The sequence below is a fragment of the Pogonomyrmex barbatus genome, unplaced genomic scaffold (genome assembly GCF_055798465.1).
Source record: "Pogonomyrmex barbatus isolate J1 unplaced genomic scaffold, ASM5579846v1 scaffold1, whole genome shotgun sequence".
NCBI lineage: Eukaryota > Metazoa > Arthropoda > Insecta > Hymenoptera > Formicidae > Pogonomyrmex > Pogonomyrmex barbatus.
The window spans coordinates 23,447,290-23,471,172 of NW_028297098.1; the positions used below are offsets into that span (position 1 = coordinate 23,447,290).

The 23,883-nt window shown below is 39.3% G+C and overlaps 1 protein-coding gene across 3 annotated transcripts in view; it reads right to left on the bottom strand.

Moving 5' to 3' along the window:
* Positions 1 to 23,883, bottom strand: part of LOC105434317 (uncharacterized) — a 188,833-nt gene that overhangs the window by 57,029 nt on the left and 107,921 nt on the right. For all 3 annotated transcript variants that reach the window (XM_089085156.1, XM_011650005.3, XM_089085157.1), the window contains 2 exons: positions 17,777 to 17,982; positions 5,839 to 5,977 (listed from right to left, as the gene is read on the bottom strand). In XM_089085156.1, coding sequence (XP_088941282.1) covers positions 5,839 to 5,977; positions 17,777 to 17,982 — 345 coding nt within the window. The remainder of the gene's footprint in view (positions 1 to 5,838; positions 5,978 to 17,776; positions 17,983 to 23,883) is intronic.

A 23,883-nucleotide genomic window follows, 5' to 3' on the forward strand; every position in this document is an offset into this window, starting at 1 on the left:
TAAAGGAATTTTACACGTTAATATAAAATTTTATGTTAATGTATTTGCTGAAACAAATACAAATATAAATACAAATACAAATATACATTTGTATTTTGAATTTACGCCCTGTTTTTGGCAGACGAATATTACGCTTTCATCATTAATTACGTTGTTACGCATAATAAATTGAAGAAACTATGGCAAACAATCAATGTAAATATTTCGGAATAAAAACGCAAGATTGACGGGGGCGATGATAAGCTTTAATTAAAAAATAATGGTTAAGCAATTTTTATTGATACAGATAGCGGTTCACTTGTCCTTCTGTCACACCGCAAATAACTTTTTCCAACGACGAGAGCAACTGGCTCAAATTATGGAGAGGGTTAAATTGATATTTACCGAAACGAAATCACATGCAGTATTGTACTCGCACAAGTGCTATCGGCTTTAATTAAGCAATCACGTGTCGGCCACAAATGATCAATCCACGTGCGCGCGAGTGCGGATTTCGTTTCTCTATTGGCCCTTCTGCATTCGCCTTTTTGATCCGGGGGGGCTGATTTTCATTATGGGGGTACATCCTCCACCAATTGAGTATCCGTAATCAATTCGCGAATGCAACGGGGTGCTCGTCGCGGTTCGTAACGCACACGTTTGTTGCATCCCAATTATGCACTTGGCCAGAATTATACTCGATGCCATTCGACGAGCGCGCATCAATACTCTCGCCCTGTGTTTTCCGTTAAATCTTTCGTGAAAACTATTGGCTCGTTACCCAAAAATTTAATTTAACTTCCATGATCAAATCATGTGAAATAAAAATCAGCGAATGTTACTTCTCCAAACTCCGTTAAGTTCGCTGCTTAAAGTGATGATGTTTTTCAATACGAGCGTAAGTTCAATTACTACTCAAAATTGAAGACAGTCCGATTATTTGAATCTTACTTAACCGAAGTATATAATTGTTCAAGTATTATTTAAGAAAATATTTGAGACAGTTGAGTTTCTTCTAGCAAAAAGGTAGACATTCTGACAATTGAAATAAAGAGATGAATAAATTAAAAGAAAAAAGACAGATCATGATCCTATTTTAATTTCCTCTCATAACACTATTATTATTAATTAATTTTGATAACCGAGATTTTATGTCAAGAGTAAAAAATTGAGATATTTAATGCGCATATGAAATTATAATTCTATCAGAATAATCTGATTTGTTGAATTCCGACATAATGGGGAATTGTTCTGTCTATGTTGAAAATGATCTACTTCCTATACTCTCTTGTCTGCGAGCTATCGATCGACCGTATTGTGCATAACTGACATTATTATTGTACATGCTAGAATATATCATTAATTAGGTGCCACCGATAATCAATAAGCATGTGATAATAATTTACCATAAATTGTCTTTTTGAATAATAGATTACGATAATGATTTACGTTGATTTGATTTCTTGCGTTAAAGATAAAATCTTTTGAAATTAATTAATTATTAAATATTCTTTCAATTTTCGATTGTAGGAATTTTTTTGTTTGCAAATTTATAAGGATTGCAAACTATGACATATTTAGATCATAAAAAAGTAACTGTCAAAAAAACACAATTGACGAAAAGCTCGTTTTGATATTAATAAATGTATTTAAGTTTTTCGATAACCGAGTAAAAGAAAACATTGTCATTTATCTTTGTTCTTTTCGTTGGTCAACTTATATTATCGAAAGAGTTGAGATAGGGTATCGCAGCAAGACCGAGAGGAGATCAACAATCGAAGGGAAACCAAATCCTTGGCGACGTCTCTCATGCATAATCCAAGAGTTTGTATCTTCTTGAGAAAATCCATCCTGTTCAGGCGTGCTTTCCAGACTAGATATAGATATTTTTGCATCTGCGATATTTTGACATCGCATATTTTAGCGTGATTTTTGAAATTGATTAGCGCTTTATCGTATGCAAGAGAAAAATTTTATTACATGTACAAAATTAAAAAAATTAACTATTATATTAAAATTAAATGGCATGAAAATCTTTGCACGATTACATCTAATTTAAAGTTTAATATTTCGAATGAAAAAGTAACTTATTTTGATTTATTCAACCGTCAAGTTTTCTATCTCTTAATATATATATTAAGAGAATATTAATATGTATATATATATATATATATATATATATATATATTGAGAGATAGAAAAGTTGGACGGTTGAGGATATATATATATATATAGAGCACAAAAATCCATTTATATCATAAATTATAATAACATGAAACTAATAGTTTTTATAACAATAAAGCACGCGAGGGCTCAGTATATAACAATAGATGCACTGAAAAAAGCATTTGCTTACAATTTCTATTCGGATGATTCTTTTTATGACTGTTGAAACGCGGAGGATAGTTGCTAGTAAACCAGACAGAAAGACGCTTCATTAAACCGCTCGCGTTGATGATATATACATTTTCAACTGTTTTATACATTTTTTTCTAGACAGCCTTCTTTCATATGTTGTTCAAATACGCATATGGCCATATGTACTCTTCATTATGAAAAATATCAGCGGTTCCAAAGGGTATAAAGTGCCAAGGGACACGGTTCTACGAGAGCGCTTTTCGCAACTGCATAAATTATACTCATTTGCCTCGGCAAAAATTTATGCTCTTGCGTACAAGTGATATTAAATTCTTATCCGCGAATTGAGTAGATGCAGCTAGATGAATTGACTTCGTTGTCTCTTCGATAATTCCATCAAACTTTCAATATTAACGACGCGAAATCTCCATTATTAGTCGCGTTGCGACGTGCCTCGCATTTTTTCTGGAATTAATAAAAAACAATTTCCACGCAGAAACGGTTGGCATATATATATATATATATATATATATATATATATATATATATATATATAAATTGAACCAATGTACAAATTTTCTATACTTCCAACAGGATCTCTGCAGTATTCGCGGAATTCATCTCCGAATAATATTTTTGCTCCACACTTTGCTTTTTTAATTTCATGCCGACATAAAGGCCATTTACAAATTACATGTCTTTCATTCATCGTAAAATTAATCCGACGCAGAATGGTACGCGAAAGCATTCCGGAAGCCCCTTCGAATTTTTTCATTGTGTTTCGGGAGCAGCCGGCGAACTTGCGCCATTTCAATTACTTTATGCAAACGTCGCGATTCCGTAATTTTCCGCCCGTATCGATCAACACGAACCACCATCGTGTTTATGAAAACTCTTTTCTCCTTACAGGCCGCGTTTGCGAAACTATTTCCATCGCAACGAGTTGTAGTTTCGAAAAAAAATCGAGGCGCTTCGATGCGTACTTAAACAAAAACGCGAACCTTACATAAAAAAGATTTTATTCCATTCAGATATCATGAATGGACGGGCTCGATCAATTTCACTTCGAGTATGACGTGAAACAACGTGATGCTCGCGAGAAAATAGTTAAACGTGGTCGCGGGTTGTACAAAATCTGTATGCGATCGTGATACTTCGACATTTGCGCCAGCAAATTCAGACTCGAAGACGAATCGAAAACGGAGATAGGCTCGCACCCGTGAAAATATTCGATGGGACAGGCGAATACATTTTTTTTACTTTTTTTTATGATGCATGGTGATAAACGATGTAAATTTTTTTCAGTGAAGAAAGAAAAAGTGAGGAGCAGTTCCTCTGTGGCATCTTCGCTACGAACAGAAACAAATTTCGTATAGTCGTCAAAACTCGCAACTGGACAGCTCATTCTCTTCGTAATTACGTCTTCCTCTTTTTCCTCTCTAACTAGTTTCCATTTCCTCTTTTATCCCTCTTGCTCTTTTTCATCTTGGTCTAAAGCGCCACATATCTATGAAACAGATCATACCTTTTTTTACTCTAAAACATTTACTTAAAATAATACACTTACCGCATCACATTGCGCTGCTTAATTATGCATTTGCTTCATGAATTTGAGTTGCGCAATTTTTTTCGTTAAATTTTTTACACAATCCTTAGCAAATAAAATAAAATTTGTGAATGGCATAGTTGAAATTGATGCAACGGTATTGAAATATCGAAATTCGTTTAAATGAAGAACAAAGTTATTTCCGAAGTTGTCCCCGAGCATTCACCGTTTCGCAGATTTACAACCCCGCCGTCCAATCCATGATATGGCAGTTTCGTCTGCTCGATAGCTATATAGTGCTTTATCCTGAACATGTCTCGTCACTCGCGGGTGATTTACGTTGGCCCGGTCAAGAATCGAAAGCCGCGAGCGATAGCCAAAATTGCGGACGCGTTATTTTTTTGAGGAAACCTATTCATCGGCACCTGTCGTCCTAAAACCTGTCGGCTTTTCCATTGCTGACGGAAAAGAAAAGGGGACATGTTCATATATGGTGACCATTTAATCGATCTCACGGACCGCGAACGAAGGCGTTTGCCGAAGATAAATTTCGGCATTGATCGATTTTCGACGATGCGGTGCCACCGACGATAATATTGTTTCCTTTCCGTAACCTGACAAAATCGAGCGTTGTACCGATTTATTTGTTGGCGAATTTATTCGGGTTACTGAATCGGGCAAATTAGTGTCGCTCGATGCCGTTTTAGCGATGGGAAAACTTAATAAACGCGGGCGGTCGCGTATTTTACGTGATTTGTATATGAATTATAATGCACATAATTAAACGGTTAATTGAAACATACAGAGTTAATGGCAAACGGGAGCGGCGGAAACGCAAACGAAATCAGCGTGTAAGTGTGTTATCGTAAAATGTTCGGCTGGCCACGTGCGGCTTTTATCACTTAATTGCCTATTAATGTCGAAATTATGAAAATCATACTGAAAGATGCATGCGCCGATGGCATACTTTTTAAGAAAATTACATTAAATATCTCTTTTAACATTTAAGTGATATTTAAATAAGACATAAAAATGATAATCCATCATAAATTTATTAATTCATTATTTATTGCGAATAAAAAAACAGAGACGTGTATTATGATTGATGTTGTGTGGATGTTGTGTTTCGAGAAAATGTAATATCTAACGTAATCCGCAGAATATATTTCGTAAACAAAAGAACTGCAACAAATACTGATCGCTTTTATTAAAAAAAAAAAAAAAAAAACAGAAATAAATCCTTTTTTTGCGGATGCAATACGATTGCGGTAGATACGAAATATGGAAAAATATTGTAATTGAATCTGTTGTTTAATATCATTATTTGTATGCATAGAACAGCGATATGGTTGAATGCGTACGTAATTAAAAAGTATATTTGTGAGAGAGAGAAAGAGAGAGAGTACCCAAGACATGAATTAATGGCGCGAGGATGTGCGGAATGGTTGGCGATGCAAAACCGGTGGACAACTATTTTACAATAAAACAGCACGCCACACACGCGGGCGTTGCCGAAATAGTTTATCGCGCGCAGGTATACATAAATATTCCATAATGGCAGATATTGTTGGCGGTAACTCAAACAGGCAGGCGGGAATCTCTATTGGGCGTTCGTGAATTAATGAGATGCTGTAGAATTTTACATATAACGAGAAAACATAATCGCATGATTATCGATTTATTGTAAAACAAAATGTTAAAACAATTTCAAATAAAATTAATTAAGAAAGGACTATTGGATTCATTAAAAGTAGCTTGACGAAATTTACAACAAGATTTAATTTTGCAATAGATATGTTTTAATTTATCTAAATATTTTTTCTGCATATATAAAAGTGAGCATACACGTTTCGAATAAATAACAGAAAGTTATTTATAAATGCAATCCTGCATTTCTTCCGCTAAAAACTATACGTCTTGCTGTTGTGTAACTAAAAAAAGAAAGAGATACTTACAAATCACTGTTAGATTGGCCGTCTGATAAGTGGTGGCGAAAGACGGCGCTTCGGTGGAAACTTCGCATTTATATTGGCCGGCAGTCTCCAAAGCAAGGTCCTTCAATATTACCCGTTTTTGTTCGTTGTTCGATGCTATCTGTTGACAGAAAGAATACAGCAAGGTATTTGCTTTGCTAATGGAGGATTTTTGTATCGGTACGTGATGTCATCGTATACCGACGGATCTAGACTCGGACTCCACTCGAAGTTAGGGCTTACTTACGTGATTGTGTAAGTGCACATGTATTTTGTGCACGCACCCGATTTTGTATTCGAGACAATCAACGCTTGATTGTATTAGGCGAGGTAATGGAATTTCCAAAGATAACGCGGAATTCAATTTTTCGAATTGAGAATGGTTATAGAATAGCCTGTGTAATACGTACACAATCTTTAAAAGATCAATACCAAGATTGTTACAAAGAGACAAATTTTAACAGATGTCGAAGATATATATATATATATATATATATATATGAATTACAGATGTACAAATTAAACAAAATGTAGGTAAGAAATGTAAATAGATCAGAAAACTAAAATTTAGATGCATATTATTCTTTACTTAAGAGAAGACATCAAGATTTTTTTTATCTATTGATGTTTTTTTTTTCTTTATAAAACAACCTTTACACATTTATGCTTTTTCATTTTCCAAAGCTGGTATATGTATAAGTTTATTTGACTGCCTCGTCCAACTGTGTAGAATATTCGTATGTATTTTACGGTATGTTCTGGGAAGGGGGTTAATTAGACTCTACGTACCGTGTGTCTCTACCTGTCACGTTAGCTAGTGCTCGAAGAGTCGTGTTTCTGCTATCGGGACGGTGGTCGCATTGTCTTCGTGGTCCATGCATCGTTGTTCTCCACGTGCGACTTCATTGATAGCGCGGCGGAAGGGGGCGGGGACGTTTGCGGCTTATCGATAATTCATGGTCCGTTACAGGAGCCCGAGACACGGCATCGGCTGCTCTCGCATTAGGTTCGATTAGCTACATCCGCGGTCCAATTAGTTCTCTGCGATATGCGACGACGAGGCGGGCGCGACGACGTGGGCGAGCCCCCTCCCTCCCCCTTTCCTGTTCCGTCATTCAATATAGGAAATCGAGCATTCGTATTGATCGCCGTACACCGATTTGATTGCCGGAAATCCCGCGTATCTCGACATGCCGATACTCGCGGATTGCGATACGGCTCTCGATCGTTCGCCGTCGATCCGCGCGACTTGGTTTGTCAGATTGATGAATATTTAATTCCGTAGCCGTATGCAGTACTAGGATCTAATTAAATTTCAATTCTAGAATCTCTATTTAACCCTTGTGGCAAACGCAAATCCGATTACGACGTAGTAATTACATTATACAAATTTGACTATAATAATTGAGGATTAAATCTAATTAAAATTCGAGTTCTCCAAATTATAGATCAATTTTTAATTCTGAATACATTTCTAGATTCCGTGTACATCGAGTTCGACGTACCCGCTTCATGCGTCTGTATTGCGTAATTTAAGTTCCTTCATAGAGGTTGATTTGAAATGACTCTCGCGCGGAGGGAAGCGGATTATCAACGCGGCTGCTTTCAATTTCATCGTCGAGACGACCGCGCGCGCGGATTGGTGCCGCACCTGGCTCGCTGCCGTGCGCATCCGATAAAAGCCGTCTCTTTCGTAATTTCCGGCTACATTAACGGCATCTCCGGCGGTCGTCTCTCTCTCTCTCTCTCTCTCTCTCTCTCTCTCTCTCTCTCTCTCTCGTCGATCTTCCGATATTCTGATAATCCACGCGATCTCAGACGCCAAAGAAAATTGCCATTGGTAGTGACAGGCAGTCTTTACCCTCGATCGACGGTCCGGATGGCTCGCGGTGATGGCTAATTAAAGTGAATTAAGAATTTCAGCTTGTCCGCTATGTTACAGAGATAGGAAACTCTTTGACCAGTCTAATACATCTTGCCTACATTTTCTTCGTTATTGAAAATAAAGTTTAAATACTTTTTTTATCGCAATCATTGCTATAACTACACCGTTTGGAATAATTGTTTGGAACACCTTTTGTGTTTCGTAGATAACCTCTCTCTACGAAATAAAATAATAATAATCTATTAAAAGAGCAATAACATTTATTTAGCACTCATAAAATAATACAGTGATTATTAACAATTTATTGTCCCTCTCTGTTTCTCTCGTTAAGATAAATTTTTAGTTTTATCTATGCGCTTTTACAATTCAGAGATAAGAAATCTACTATGGAGCTCGCAACAATTGCCGTCTTTTAGAGCCTTCGTTCGTTTTACGAAAGTATACTTACGCAAACAAGCATAAGTCGTTGCCTAATTTTACTCGGCGAACTTCCCGGTTGCATTTACGAGAGGCGCCTAACGCGCGCAAAAGTTTCGAAGTTGCATAATGCGCCGCCCGATGACACGACAGGATAGATTACGCTCGTAAACCGTCGGAAGGAACGCATTATGGTTGCGGGAATCGAGGGGAAGAAGTACTTCCGCAAGATATTTATCGGTCCTTTTAATTCCAAGTTGTTAAACTGTTGCGTATGAACGCAACCAAAGAAGATTGTCGGTTGTAAACCGAGGGTGCTTTCTTCAATGATGAGAAATACTCGAAATTCCTGGATTGTTTGCGAAAGTAACTTGTGAAAGATTTAGATGTCTCAACATGCAGAAATTCTCGTGCCTGAAATGATTAGAGATATAATCTATTCTTAATGTAAGTCCCTGCTTAATGCTTAATTCTCTTCTTTCACGAGGGAAGAATCGCGCCACCCTTTTTCGAGGATAAAATCTCTTGACGGATAAAAGCACAACGCGATTGTACGTGCGCCGCGATAACGACCCGAGAGAAATACCTTGGCGTTGCGAACGTAAGATGTAATTCCTCAAAATGCGCACGGCGGAACTTACAGTGCATTTCGGGAAGAGCAGCGGATCTTAAACTCTGCGTGCGGATGGCACGATGACTCGCGCATCTCCTGGCGCTGTAGGTTGTAAAAGGAGTCAAAAAAAAAAAGAAAAAAGAAATAACGAGGCCGACGGGGACTCGCCGGCGTAATTTCCTCGAGGTAATAAACTAAAAGCATCTTTCCCCGGCTGTATGCCCTTCCACCGAATTTGCCCGCCGTCTGTACCGGCTCAACTAGACTCGACTCGACTCGACTCGACTCGACTCGACTCGACTCGACTCGACTCACCCCAGCGCTTGATTCACCTCGGCTCGGCACAACGTCGGTCTCGCTCACTCTCTATTCGGGAACAAAATTACTTTTACTAACGGATAGAAGCTCGAAATAATTCGAGGGACGAGCGAGGAAGCGAAGTCGGAGAACTTAGGCAAATTCGCTCAGAGCCCTCCTTGACTTCGTCCTTTAAGTTTCGAAATTGTACACCGCTCGCGTATTAAGAGAAGGAGTGGGCGAGAGATGAGGGATGAAACTGCGCCAGTCCAGATCCCTCTCGAAATAGGATACGAGGAGACGTCTCGAAGTTTTCGACTCCCTTGATGACACCGCGCTGTAAAATTAATCGCGCGGAGTGAGATTTAGTGGCGTGCTTTGTGGATGACGAAGGTATCACCTCTCGCGTTAACCAGCCGGTTCGAATTACGACGTTCTCTTTGTTCACCATTGATTAATTAATAATCTCCAGACTTCTGTTTGAGGAGACGATTAAGAGTCTCTCGATCTCTAAAATAAATCGACCATATTAGAGATATTCTTGTAAGATTATTTTAGCCAGAACTTTCATTATTAGCCACTTTTCTTAAATCAAATTTTCCCAGACGCTGTCGATAAGACATTCTTAGTCGTGGAAATGAGGTGCTTCCTCGGCTTTGACTTCACCTTCATTCATCGCGTCGCGCCGGAAGTCCACGTAGGCGAAGTCATTGCATGAGAAATGTCTCGAAAGTCGGCTAAGAAAAAGGGTTGAAAAGGGAAGATTCACGATGTCTCGTTATCGATGTTATGTGTTTCTCTCTTTTTCTTCCCCTCCCCCCTCTCTCTCTCTCTCTCTCTCTCTCTGTTGTGTGCTTCTTTGTACCGGTCGACACAATTCCCTGTTTCGTCAATTGAATCTCACAACTTTGTCTACTTACTTTTGTCGCGACCCTGAAGGGGGACTTCAATCTCCCCGAGAAATAGACGGAAATTATACAAAAGGTCGCGCAACAATCAGCCTCTCCTCGGGAATGCGCGAGAAGAGAAACGCAGATAGGGAAGAGGCGGTTGGTTGGTTGCAGACGTGAAAGTTTTCGAATTCCGGATAACGAGATGTTGATTCGCAACTTCTTACCGCGGCTGCAAGTATAATATCCGGGGAAAAGGGAAGAGGGAGAGCAAACCTTGCACGCGCGACTCGACTCGCTGCAACGTCCTCGCTAATCTACGTCGTCGAATGGAACCTCAGCTCACTCGACGCAGGAAAGACGTTCTTAGGTACTTTCCGGAAAACGCGAACGCCATAGTAATTTGTCTTTCGTCTGCACAAGACGTTATTAAAGCGGAAGTAGTTGCGGACAAGCAACTGCAGACGCGTGACGACCGAAGTGATTTTCTTATTACTGTTCTTGCATCTTATTCTATGCATCTTATTCTTAATTTTATTTTATACCATTTATAAAATATTATTTTTAATATTTTAGAAAAATAAATTTAAGAAAAAATAAGTGCAGATTTTTTTGAATGTTTTGTCTCGACATTTTTCTACGATTTTAACAGTGACAGTTGCAATATATAATACTAAAGTATAAAATAATAAATTTTCTAAATATTTGACACATGTTATTATAATTATTTGGAAAATATATTTATATCGCTGACATTCTTCTTTAATATAAACGGCTTTTAACTTAAAATTAATTTTAATTAAAAATTACAAGTCAACTAAGCAGAAGATTATGCAAATGTTCATTTACAACATTCAGCTGCTACTTCCCTCGAATAGAACAATCTTTTCCTCTTAGGGAGGGTGAATTAGTGACTGTAATATCGTAACGCCGTTGCACCCTCATCCTATTGCGGCCTAGGATAATTACATTTACTTGACTGTAAACTCGAATTCCTTTTCTCCGCGGTTCTAATGTCTGCGCATATACAACCGGCTTTATATTCAATTCTTTTTATTGCCGTCGTCAATGTGTCTTCCGCCAGCATTAATGTAGGGAACACCATTCCCCTCTGTGCTGCTTTTTAAAACGTACTTACGGCGTACCCGTCTTACGGAGAACCGCCGGGAGATCGGCGAGTTACATGGCGCGTTAACTTTGAATAACCCATAAACCGCCATCTCTCCGAATCTTTATTCCTCGCGATGGGTTTCTAGGGATAAAAGCTGTGCACAAACGAACAGCGTCTCACGACAGCGGTTGTTAAACTCTCGCGGCCGGCAATGACGAATAATCGTCGTATAAGATCATGATAGACGGACGTGAAACGACTCGATTATGTTCACGATTGTTGCAATTATTCCAACTGCCGATCATTGGATTAAATGCAACGAGAATAGTTTGATCCAATGATTCAGAATCGTTGAGGAACACAAAAAGGGGAACGAGTACGTTGTTTTATTTAAAACTGGGGAATATCATTAAGCACGTTAAGCGTTAATCTTTAGTTCATTACTTTATAATTAGATATGACTGTTTTCGAGAAAATTGTGAGAAACTCGCAGCGAGGATGATGAACGGTTAAAGAATCTCGTCCCCCGATCCGTGTTCGCGACTGATAAAAAAATTGTGAAGGATAATGCATCGTGAAATTCGCATCCGTGCGCCTCACGCGCGCCGCGCGTCCCGCCACGAAGATATTCATCTTCCCCATTCACTTTCATCTTCGTTGAATTAACCTTCCCGCGGAATCCATTAAGCGCATCCAAAACGACGTCCATAGACTCGTCGCTTAATGGACGGATACGGACGTGTAATGGATGTTGTTGCTTCTACTCGCTCTGGGCATGAGAGAGAAGGAAAAAGTGAGCAAAAGAAAGAGAGGGAGGCCGATGCAAGATCCTTTTGCATCCCTCCTCACGAAGCAGAAAAATCGGGTGGATGAAACTCCCGAGCGCCTTAGAGATAATCTCGTGCACTCCTCCCGGACGATGTTAAAACAGGATAAAAATCTGACGTACCATCGTTCAAGCTGAAGCAACGTAATTTTTCGTTTCTTAATTCAACTTTTTAATTCATTTCGTTTCGCCGCAAAATCGCGATCATCGCTAATATCTCTGTCGATTCTGCGATCATTAAAGTGCCGTCCCATTAATAGGCAAATAGACAAAGATGGTATTCCATCATGCTGCAGTGTACTATCGCATTGTGCATCGCAATGAGACAATTTTGGAATTCGTGAGGGAAGATGGCTCGTGAATAATACAGGTCGCTCGCAGCGGTGTTGTTCGGTTTTATTACAACCCGCCAGAGGAGCTGCTGCTGAATGGCGATTTATGGGATGGAAGATCGCAGCATGCGGAGGCACGGCAGATTAGTCGGATTGTTTGGAAATTTTCATTGGTTTCCTGCCAACTGTGAAGCAGGAGAAAGAGGAGGAAAAGAAAGAAAAAGATCACCATCACCACACCTAGTACCGAGCGCAAGCTTTTGGTCGCTTCCTGCCCACGTACCGACGTACGTACGCTCTGGGAGTCGCTCTATTTACGGGCCGTCTTAAGTCGCACGCGAAGCACATGCAAATGCTCCGTCGTGCGATAAAAGAACGAACGACGGAGCCGGGTTTCCTTCGATAGCGAAATCGGAGAAACACGGCGGCCGTGTCAACGTCGTCTCTCGTTGCTCGTTGATTTATTTTTCTTTACCTGGGCCATACAGCTTTCGAAAGAATCTTTCGTCCGCGAGTCGCAAACGATTATCAAATTTTAAAATGGAGTTAATGCAATCCAAGTTCTTACTCGAATTAGCTTTTCTATTTTTCGACGTCTTACTTTACGTAATTCCGCTTAAACTACAATTTATTAAATTAGAGTCGATTTTGGGTCAAAGAAACGGTCGGTCAACCGGACATTGTGATGAAATATTCAAATCGTTGACGACGTCTCTCTTATCGTGCTGTAAAGTTCGCAATTATTTCCAAGATTTTAAGGGGGGGTTAGAAATATCGAAAATGTGGAACGAATCGAGTTTTATTTTATTTCACCATTTTATGATACTATACTCCTTTTTCCTATATTAGCGTATGTTTGCGCTATCACTATTTTAATGCGTTCAAATATAGGCGAGTTTGAAAGTCTGCGACTAAAAATGGCATGTCTATTTCTCTCTCTCTCTCCCTCCCTCTCTCCCTCCCTCCCTCTCTCTCTCTTTTCTGCACTTTCTCGATGAACGGCCGCGACAGTATCTCGATATGTGACACGGTTGAGAGAACGGTAATGCGGAACAGCGGCTGCATACAAATGGGGAATTTCGAGAGCAGGAATGCGTTACGGCTTAAAACGGCTTTCCATTCCATTAGATGAATCGCGCGGATAATTAATGTAGTTACGGTCACCCATGATATTCAATCCGCGGAAACCATAAAGCCGCGGCCATTTAATGTTGTCCAAGGATACCAAGTGCGTACGTGTCAGCATGATAGCCGTATCGATGATCACACAGACAGCATCGTGACAGTCCTTCGTCGGTCTTTCTATACTGTGTAATTTAACTTTACTTCTTTTGTAAAATTTTACATTAAATCTATATGTCGATCGTGGAAAAGGTTTCTCGAAAACACGACATCGTGAATAATAATGAGATTCGAAGAAATAGCGAGGAATCTCAAAATTTAATTCAAGTTTCCATTTTAACAGCAATGCAGATTTTATATGTAATAAAATTACTGAGAACATCTCACGAATTAATCTCTAAGGAGAACAAATATTTTCTGATAAACAAAGAAACTTGGATTTTAAATATTTATAATTCTCAAATCTCGTGCCGGATTAAATGCTGAACGGATCAACGTGGGTCGTTTCTTCGCCGCCATTATCCGGCTATTCTCCTGCATTGGAAGATATATCTCGCGAGGCGAAGTTCTGCCGGAACATCAAAAATTGGCGTGTTCCCTCGGGGTGGGAGCTAAATCATTTAAATTTCTGCGCAAACGACCGCGCGCACATGCGGGCGAAACTCTCATGCTCTTTTGGCGGAGGAAAGTTTAAAAAATGACGGAGGGAGAGAAGAGGAAAAAAGAAGCGTAAGGAAAAGGTATTATCCGGCTAGCGAATCGCCAGAAAGTTTCGCGCCGAGGGTGATCTCGTCCGGAACTATCCTCAAACTATCGTCAAACTATCGTTGCTACTGACCTTGTTTTCGAGCTGCGCCGAGTGTACGACGTGTCAAAAATCTTGCGGAAGTTCGCCGCTTCGCGAATGCATTCGATAAAAGAATCTCCATTTTAATAGTTCTGTTTGCTTTACATATTACTACATCGCGAAGCGATGGTACTTCGTTTCATTGACTTTTAGAATTATAACTAAAAATCGTATAAATAATTATAACGAAAAAAATATAATTGCATTTTATATGATTATATTTTATAAATTTATATTAATTATCATTATCAAGATACACGATCGTGGATCGCGCCAAGGGTTATGCAGAAATGCAAGGAAATGTCTACTTGTATGGACACTATAAATATTTTAGTAACAATAGTGAAAATTTTATTGTTTCTAATATTTGTATGAATACACTTGTAGTGTTTATTCTGTATGGAACTTTAGATTATTATAATGATTTCGACGATCGATAAGTTCATGAAATTTAAAATCCTCGTTAGCTAAGCCGAGAAATGTTTGCGCACGATATCGAATGTCCTCGAAGGGAATTTACATTTTTATTTCCCGATACTACAAGCTCGTTTTTGTTGATGGGGATTACCGCCGATCAACGATAGCACGTGTAGCGAAAATTAACAAAAAATTGCCTCGTCGACAACGTTTCCGTGAATTTCATGTCTTCTCTTTTTTAGTTTTGATTTTATACGTTTGTGATTATATATAAACATTTCATAAATACTTAATTGACTCATTTATTTTAAAAGCGGAGGCAAAATAAATTTTTAAAAACATTATAAATTTTAGTGAAATGTAGATACATAATTTGATGCACAGATTTTAGTAGAATTTTAAAAAACTTCTGATCTTATATTATTTTTTTCGAAATAAATAGCGAATAATATGTATGTAATGCACAAGTTCAACGGATAACTAATAAAAAAATAATTTAGTAAAATACTTTCGTATGCATTTAGCAAAGTGTTTTTTATATAAATTTATGGCATTTTTAAGACACATGATTTAATTCTATCATATCTATATATAAAAATTGTTCATCCGCATCCGTTAGGATTTGTTTTATTATTTGTGAAGCCTGACATGTATGTGCGTTATATCTCGCAAATAGTATTGTACGTGATATTCTGATTTATAGAGATGAGAGGAGAAGCAGGTGAATCGGGGAACGTCATTTGTAGAATATTGGAGTACAATCTGGCAATCTGGTGGATTGCATTCTTCGAAACATTCGATCCTCAATGGCGAAAAGACCAGAAATGCGAGGGAAAATCGAAGACCAGTGGAGATTTCAAAAGAAGATAATGTACCGTGGCACGAAATAGTCTTTGAAACTGCTCATGTTTTTACCAATATCGCATTTGATATCAGGAATATTTTTTGTCGAGAGAAAGAGAGGAAAAATGAACATATAACATTTGCTATGTTACACAAATATTATATTTGCATTAATTATTTTCTAATACAAAGAAGAAGCTTTTTTATTTAAATTGATATCAATTAAAAATTACCTTGTGATAAACATATCGTATTCGCGTTCAGATTTTTATATCAGATCATCTTCAATCTTTGCATTGGACAATTTTACAGTTATCCCTGAAACTTTGATAGACGATGTTTTAAAAATGAAGGAAATATACTCGAAACGCCCTTAACGCGTGTTACTACAAACAAACATATAAATCAAAAATGCTCTACCGAAAGAGAAGATAATTTCGTGCATCCGCAGGAGATAACCAGGCACTATCGCGTCGATATGCTATTTTACATCTTTCCACGCTTCCCCTTACTCTAGAGAGATTTCCAATGGAGAATGCCGACAGACGAATCCATCAGTACATTGAGGATTCTAGAGAAAATGACGTATCTTCAGATTCAGCGAACAAGCTCCTGTCTCGTTGGTATCGACAGAAGGATGCGGCAAATGCGTTCGCAACCGAGATCAATTCTATTGTAAATGGTCGTGCACTTAATCTTGTTGATAGAAGCTACTGTAATTACATAATGGTGATTGAGTTTTACATTACTCGGATTAATTCAATTTTTTAACATATAAAAAATCTTATTTTAATATTTTTCATGTTCTTTCTATTACCGGCCTGACCGCGTCTAATGCGACATATGATTAACGTTACATAAAAGTTTATTCAGCGAGCTGCAGTTTCACTTTCCTTTAATGAATTCTAAATAACGATATGATGCTGTTGACGCTTGTTGCGGGAAAGTGATGAATTTACGCTTCATTTACAACAACGCGAGTCCCATTTAATTCGGTTTAATACAGTCTCAAGTTATGGTTAAATCAATATAATAAATTTACGGTCGACATCTTAAAATAGCCAATTTTACAAGTTGAGAGTGGAAAAAATATATTAACGTGATAGTGTCTATAATATTAGATAGCACAACAAATATTTGCTAATTAAAGGATATAATTCTATTTTTATTTTTGGGTTGATTTCAAGTTTGAGAATGACATTGATTTCTTCCTTTCTGTATATCGATATAATTCTTTCATCGATCCGTTCACCGATTCGATTCTGCTACGATGTGGCTGTCATCAATGTGACACGTACGCAAGACTGTTTATCGAGCTTCTTGGTAGCCTCGCTTTCCTTTTATCGACTCTAGGAGATAGCTTCCCGTGACTGACAACTTGCACCACTTGCACCACTCGCGAGGAAAGATGATGTAGTATCGCAGCAATGGTAGCGATGGTGAGGGAATGAACTCGCGTATACTAGTGCAAGAACCAACATGGTCCGAGTACGTTGGTCGGCACGTTTTGCCGGCCAGCCGACTGGCCAGCTAGCCAGCCAGCTCTGGGAAGATGAATTACATCGGGACGTGATGGTGCCGTCTGCTCACGGTCGCGCCGCCGATCGGACTCGCGGAAACTTGTGTACGGATACAGACACGTCGGCAGCTCTGCCCCCGTCGATTCTCTCCCTCTTTCCTTCGTCTTATCGAAGACTCGCGTGCTCGTGCTCGAGCTTTTCGTGTTCCGGTGCTGAAGCTGAGGGAGACGAAGGGATCGTAAGAGGGGGACGAAGGGTGATAGCGCGCGAAGGGAGAAGATTGATTGCGTCGAATCCCGCGTACAATCGGCGAAAGAAACCGAACCGACGAACGGTGCTGAGTTTCCGCATGGCATTTTAAGAAATTTTGCTTGCATCGCGAAACGATGAAGGGAATGAGGCTTTCCTCCGACCTCGAAACGCGTGAATAGAGATGAACGCTTCGCCAGTTTGCAATGGAGAATCGCTTATTATCGTTCTCGGTAGTACCAAGCGAGAGAATTCTGCGAGAGAATTCTGCGAGAGTTCTCTGATCGGAGAGGAGAAGGAGATGAGGATCGAGCTACGATAATCTTCCATGGCTATTATTAATGTTCCTCGCTTTGCTCTCTATTCTATTGTCGATTTATTATATATCTCTTGACAATCTCACATTTTTTTTAAGAAAATATTTACACAGCAAATATTACGAAATATAGAAAAATATGTATCTCAAATGTGTGTCAAATTGTTGTGTTAAAAATTAATTAATAATGATATAATTTAACGAAGTAAATTACAATAATGAATAAAGGACGTACCTTGACATGTACGCCAGGTCGGTCGAATATCTGAATCCTGTGGCTGCTGTCCGGTACATAGCGGAAGAACTCGTGATCATCCTTATACCATTTAACCGAATAGAGACCACTTTGACTTAATATTTGCCATTCGCACTTGAGCTCGATCGAGGAACCCACTTCGGCTTCTTTTGGCACATTGAACTCCACCTTGATATCGTTGCCCGCTGAAAAATACGAAATCTAATTTTATTGTTGCAATAAATCAATGTATATTTTAGATGTGAATTTTACACCGCGTGTCAAAACAAATGGTAATAATGATTTTTTTATTTCTTTTCTTCTTCTCTTCATTTCTGAGCAATTGTGCACTCTTTATTATACGGATTACGTAATTGGGCATGACGAGCAACCCGGCTTTCACGAACACGTTCCTAAACTCGTTATAATTCTTGATCACGAATAGGGATGCCGATCTCGCGTGGCGCGCAGTTTGCGCCATTTTCGAGATCCCATTTCGTTAATCCACGGACGCGCACGGGCACGAGAAGCGACGTTTGGAATCCGCAGTCGCTTCGCAATTACCGCCCGCGTCTGTCAGCCGAGGGCAGGCATGGATAGTAAAAGGGTGGCGTGTGTTAAGCGCGAGAATAAATACGCGGTTGCTGGGAGGGTCGGGCGAGGTCGAGGTAAACGCCACTGTGAGTTTCGTGCGCGATCCGGAAGTTACCTCTTAAACTCGAAACGAATGCATTTTGCTGTGTACACACGTACAACAAAACTTGCGTAGAATTATTGCGCTATTGTAAAATTATGTTTTCCGGCCAGATTAAAATTTCCAAGTTTAATAGAAAGAGGAGGTAAAAGTGTAATAATTACAAGTAGTGCCCGCAATAAAAATGAAAGTAACGAATAATTAATGTAATACATGAGGAGGAGGAGGAAAGAAATATGAATTATGTAACAAAATTCATAAGTTATTTACTTCCCTAGAATGCAATTATCCTGGTAACATAAAGATTAGAAAACTTTTAAATTGCATTATTTAAGAAATCGCTAATATATATTTACACAAATAATCATGTTACTTTAGCCTTTTATTTTATTCATATTTTATATAACAATTATATACTGTATCCTGGTAATCATTTTTGATAATTTGACTTATGAGCCATAATGAATTGAATAATATGATAAATTTGTTTGGTCATACACGATGGGAAAATTTATTCCATTGCTGGGACCGCGAACGGGACCGCCCGTACACATTAACTCTGGCGAATGGCTCATAATACGGCAGGTATCGGGTTAATTTAAAGCACGGGGCAAGATCGGTCGGAGATAGCAGCTACCGCGGATGGGAAAGCGTGGCACGACGATCACGAGGCGTGTTGGGTTTAAGTGCGGCGGCCGTTGTCATTAAAGGTCCATCGAGCGGAATGCCGAGAGACCTCGCTTATTCTCCGCATTTGCTCTCCCGTCCGGCGCCGGCGTCCGCAATTTACAGTCGCGCGTGTTAAGATTTAATGACGCGCGAATTTCGGCTTACGGATTAAGGTCTCAAAGAGCGGGCCGGCTCTCATAAACCTCTCGCGTTGCATGCCGCATCCGTGAGTTTCGTAGAGCGGTCAAGAATAAATTTTAATGTATATTTCAAAAACCATACAGAATTTTCCAGCATCGCTTCGAGCGAATGCTGCGGGTTATGCATCTCGAAACATTTTAAATTCTTTGCGATTTATTAATTATTTCTGTAGAAGAAGCCTCAAGTACTGCAAAATAATAAACTAATAAGCAAATTAATAAAGATTGTAGAATTGTCGTTATGAAGGATTAATTTGGTACAGCTGATGTACATAGATTCGCGATATATGGAACGTTATACTGACATTCGACGGGATTGACTTAACCGGAGTGTCAGTCGCAGCTGCTTCCGATATCGCGATTTGCATTTCGCAACGTGTCTCCTCGTCACCGCTTACTGTTTCCCTCGATATCTCTCATCTGCGCGTCGTCAATTTCCGTCGTTACAAAGACCAAGTCGTTAACTTATCAATAAAGTTTGACATCTCGTGAGACTGCATCGCGAACGCGCCATTTATCAACGGCACCTGGCGTATTGAAAACTGTTTTCCTGGGACGGGCGTGAAAGAAGGCGCCAAAAGTGTATGGCGCCATCGATTTTAGTTACGATACGTTTCAATCAAAGAAAATTTTAATCGCGTACTATACAAACGTACGTGATAAATTTTTGTTAAATAAAAACTTCGATGATCTTACAGTCCCTTTTAAAGTGACATTTGATTTAATTCCATTTAGTTCCAAGTGTGAACTTGATTTTATTTTTAATTTTCAATTATATTTTATCGTAACATTTCGCTCTCTCCATAAAAATATTAAAAGAAAACTTGTCAACTATTTTTAATATATTAAGCTAAGAATTCATTTTTAAGCTACTTGGAATTTATCAAGCGGCAACGTGGGTGCTTTTTATGATCGTATTTTGCAGAAATCTCTCGCGGTCGCGAAAATGAAGTCGGCAAAAGAGGAAGCCGCGAGACAAAAGCTTCCTTAAAATGCGACGACAGTCCGCTATCCACGTTCTCAGTCGTGTAGTTCCCCCATAAATCCCATCCTTTCCTTCTACTATTTGTTACTTCCATGACAAAGACAGCACATTACGCAAAGGAATTTGTCCAATTGTCTTGATCAAAGTCGCTCTCTCACGAGTCGCCTCATATTGCCGTTGGGTTCTGTCTGCATTCTGGACGCAACGGCGGGAATATTTCTTGCTCATCGCAAACGTTAAAGCTAAGTCTTTCAAACCGTGCGGGTCTCTCAAGCGTTTCCTTTTCGAGTGTCTGATCTCCACCGGATTCCATTCATGCAAGACTCTTCTCGCGAATTGAAATCGAATGCCTCGGCTATCTTCCTCGCTTTTGCGACGACCCACGTTTCGCGTCCGTTTTCCCATTCGCATGAAATTTATCTCTAAACAAGGCAGACATTCTGCCGCGAATATCTAAATTTGAGATTTCTCATCCGCGAAGCAAAAACGTTGCGCCAAATCAAAAGCGTTTGCCGATGTGAACTTTTCTTTCTCTTCGCTCGGCAAAGCAGAATAATATTTCTGACAGAAGCATTTCTGTATATTTCGTTTTATCGTTTTATCTATGCCGGGCATCAATGCTCTGATTTCTAAAATGTAATTGCATATAACGTACGAACAAGATGTTTTGCATTAAACTTTCATATCCATTTTATTAAATATTTAGACACGTCATTTATATTTCCTTTGATAAGTATTTTATAATGCAAATCAAATATTCTCTTTTAACTTAAATCTCCAATTGACATTTTGGGAAAAAAAAACAAAATCCGCTTGGATCCAAATAAAAGTAATTTGTGCGTTAGAAGTTAGCTTATTCTAGAACTCATATGTTTAATCTACTATGACCTACGTCTCTCGATATTTCAATTAAATGGAAGTTGATAAATTATTTAAAAAATCTTCATTTAGAGATCTTCATTTGGTGGCTTTTTGAAAACTTTTTGGCAACGTGCATTCATGTACGCGGTGTATAACAAGTGATATTCAACGAATAACAAATCCATCCGTTTCTCCATCTCCTTGCTCATAATCGCTGCTCGTTAACCGCACGGAGGAACACCGCGGCTGCTGAATTGAAGTCTAGGAGGCCCTGATTGCGGATGCTCGTTTTTCTGATTGCCAGCCGTTGCCCACAAGCAATTTCTGTTTGGTGCGTTCGCGCGCGCAAAAGCTCGAAGCACCCTGATTCGGAGAAACGACTTCCGGCTAGCTCGCCGCCAGTCGAAACCTCATTACCGTCCGAGGATTGTACGTTCTCTTTCTCCAGAGAGGGGGAGGAAGGGGGGAGAATGGAGGGGAAGGAGGGTTGGATAAATAAAAGCGCTTTACGTGCCTTTCGTGGAGACACACGACAGCCACTTCGGGATGTTTCCCCTTTGTCTTCGGATTATGCAAACGCAACGCTGCTACCTCTTCGTTGTAGGTCGATGCAGAAGGGCGCGCCGCTTGACTGGGGGGGCTCTCGCAATTTCGTAGAAGAGCTGCTCTTTGAAGTGGATGTAAACGTGAATGTCCTTTTTAGGATGGCGCGCGCGCACGCGGAAAGAGTTCCGAAACATGTTTTTCCTGCTGCTCTTGTAGATTTCGCTCGATTCTATTCGACTGCACTCAGAGAAATTTTGTTGATTGATCCAGAAATACGGGAAATCCCTGAGTTATCTCGAGAAAAAGATACAAATTTCGTTCTTCACAGCGGATTATAGAACACGTTTTTTGGAAACAAGGTTCGATTGTACAAAGATATTTAACAGTTTGCAAAAATTTTAAATATACATGTGAATCTTGAGGAACTTCGTATGTTGCCATTATTTCGCGGATGTTATGTTGCGACTTGTATATAAGAAAGTAAAGCGCCTTTTACAAGAGTTCGACTTTACCTCTCCCCGCTTTGAGCGAGCCGCGGGCAATATCGTGGCTCACGTGAGGAGAACGTGATAGAATAAAGCTGGTCTACTTCTCGTCAACCGACCAATAAAATATGCAATCTCTTCTCGCGCTGTAATATAAGGCATGAAACTTGTAGCTTTTCTTTTTCCCTCTGGAATCTTCGCCACTACCATCGCCATCGCCATCGCCATCTTTCCACTCGCGACCCTTTAACGATAAAATATTCTTTTTTTCGCTTTTTATAAAGAATACGATCGTTGTGTACACCGTAACAGGCTTGTAACGCGGCAGCGTAAGCGGACACGAAACATAGCCTTTAGTTGCCTTCGAGGGTTAAATTATCTCAAAGTGCGTCAGTTATTACACCAATGTACGAACTTGGATCATAAATGAAGCGCTTAACTCTCAAATACGCTTTTGCAGTAGCAACGTATCTTTTTAATTCCATTCACTCGTTTTTTTTTGAAGCACCTTCTGAAGCATCTACGTTGCCGCTGCGGCCTTATTTTTTTGAACGCTCTGATAGAACCGGTATAATGAAGGTACAGCATTTTTTTCTGATTAACGTAGAACCAAGCAGCGAGAATATTTTTCACTTTTTGTAAAATAGTATATTGTATACATTTTATTAAAAAATTGCAAAGCATATAATAAATTCGAGGCAATTTGAGTGAATCAAAATATTGTAAACGACGGAAATATCGCGATATTTATTACCTTACTTATTTCCTACGATACTTATTTCCTTCGTAATTTATCGCATATATTTTTATTTATTAATTTTCTCTCTTCTTGTAACCATTCGTTATTAAGAGAGTTGATGCGATAACCGAAGCACGTATAACATGTATACATCTCGCAGGATCATAAAAATTTTTCCAAGAGCAAGCACGTGGTATCGTTTGCAGTGAAAAATAAAATCAACGACGCGTAACGGCTGAGAGGCGTTGAGGTGCCATTAAAGTACACCTTAATGAGGAACTGGCCAGGCGCACGTAATTAGTAAATCGGATTTACGTAATCCTGTTTGTACCGCGATCGGAAAGAAACAAGGCTCTAGAGGCTCCTTAACGAGATTGCCGCGGAAAAAACGCCGATCCGCGCACATTTCCCTTTCTCCGATGCATTTCTTTCTTCTCTTTTTTTCTTGCGCTATAACTTCTCTATTTTCGGACTTGCGTAGATGGTCTCTTTGTCACACCTCGCTTTTCTTCTGCTACTTAATTTTTCTTCCCATTCCGTGAAAGAGAGAGAGAGAACTTTTTTAGAACTGGAAATTCACCGATAGTTGATAATCGTCGCGGCAACGCTAAACTCACGACGCGGTTCGCCGCTGGTTTGCATTATGGTTTCCACTCCTTGCCAGTCGCGAACCAACGACGGTGAGTTTAACCTGTTGTTATTACCACGGAAAACCGGAAGAGCTTAAAGTGGATTAACCGCCTTTTTTATCTCCCGTCTGCTACGGTCAGGTCAGCGGTTAGTAACTGCGTCTTTAGTCACGCGAATTCGGTTAGAAGAATCCGAAGATGAAAGCCGCAATCGCGTTGTAGCTTTCAGTAGACGTAGTTATCAGATTTTTATCGCATCGTAAGGATCATAGTGGTAATTGTAGAAAATTCGATATCCC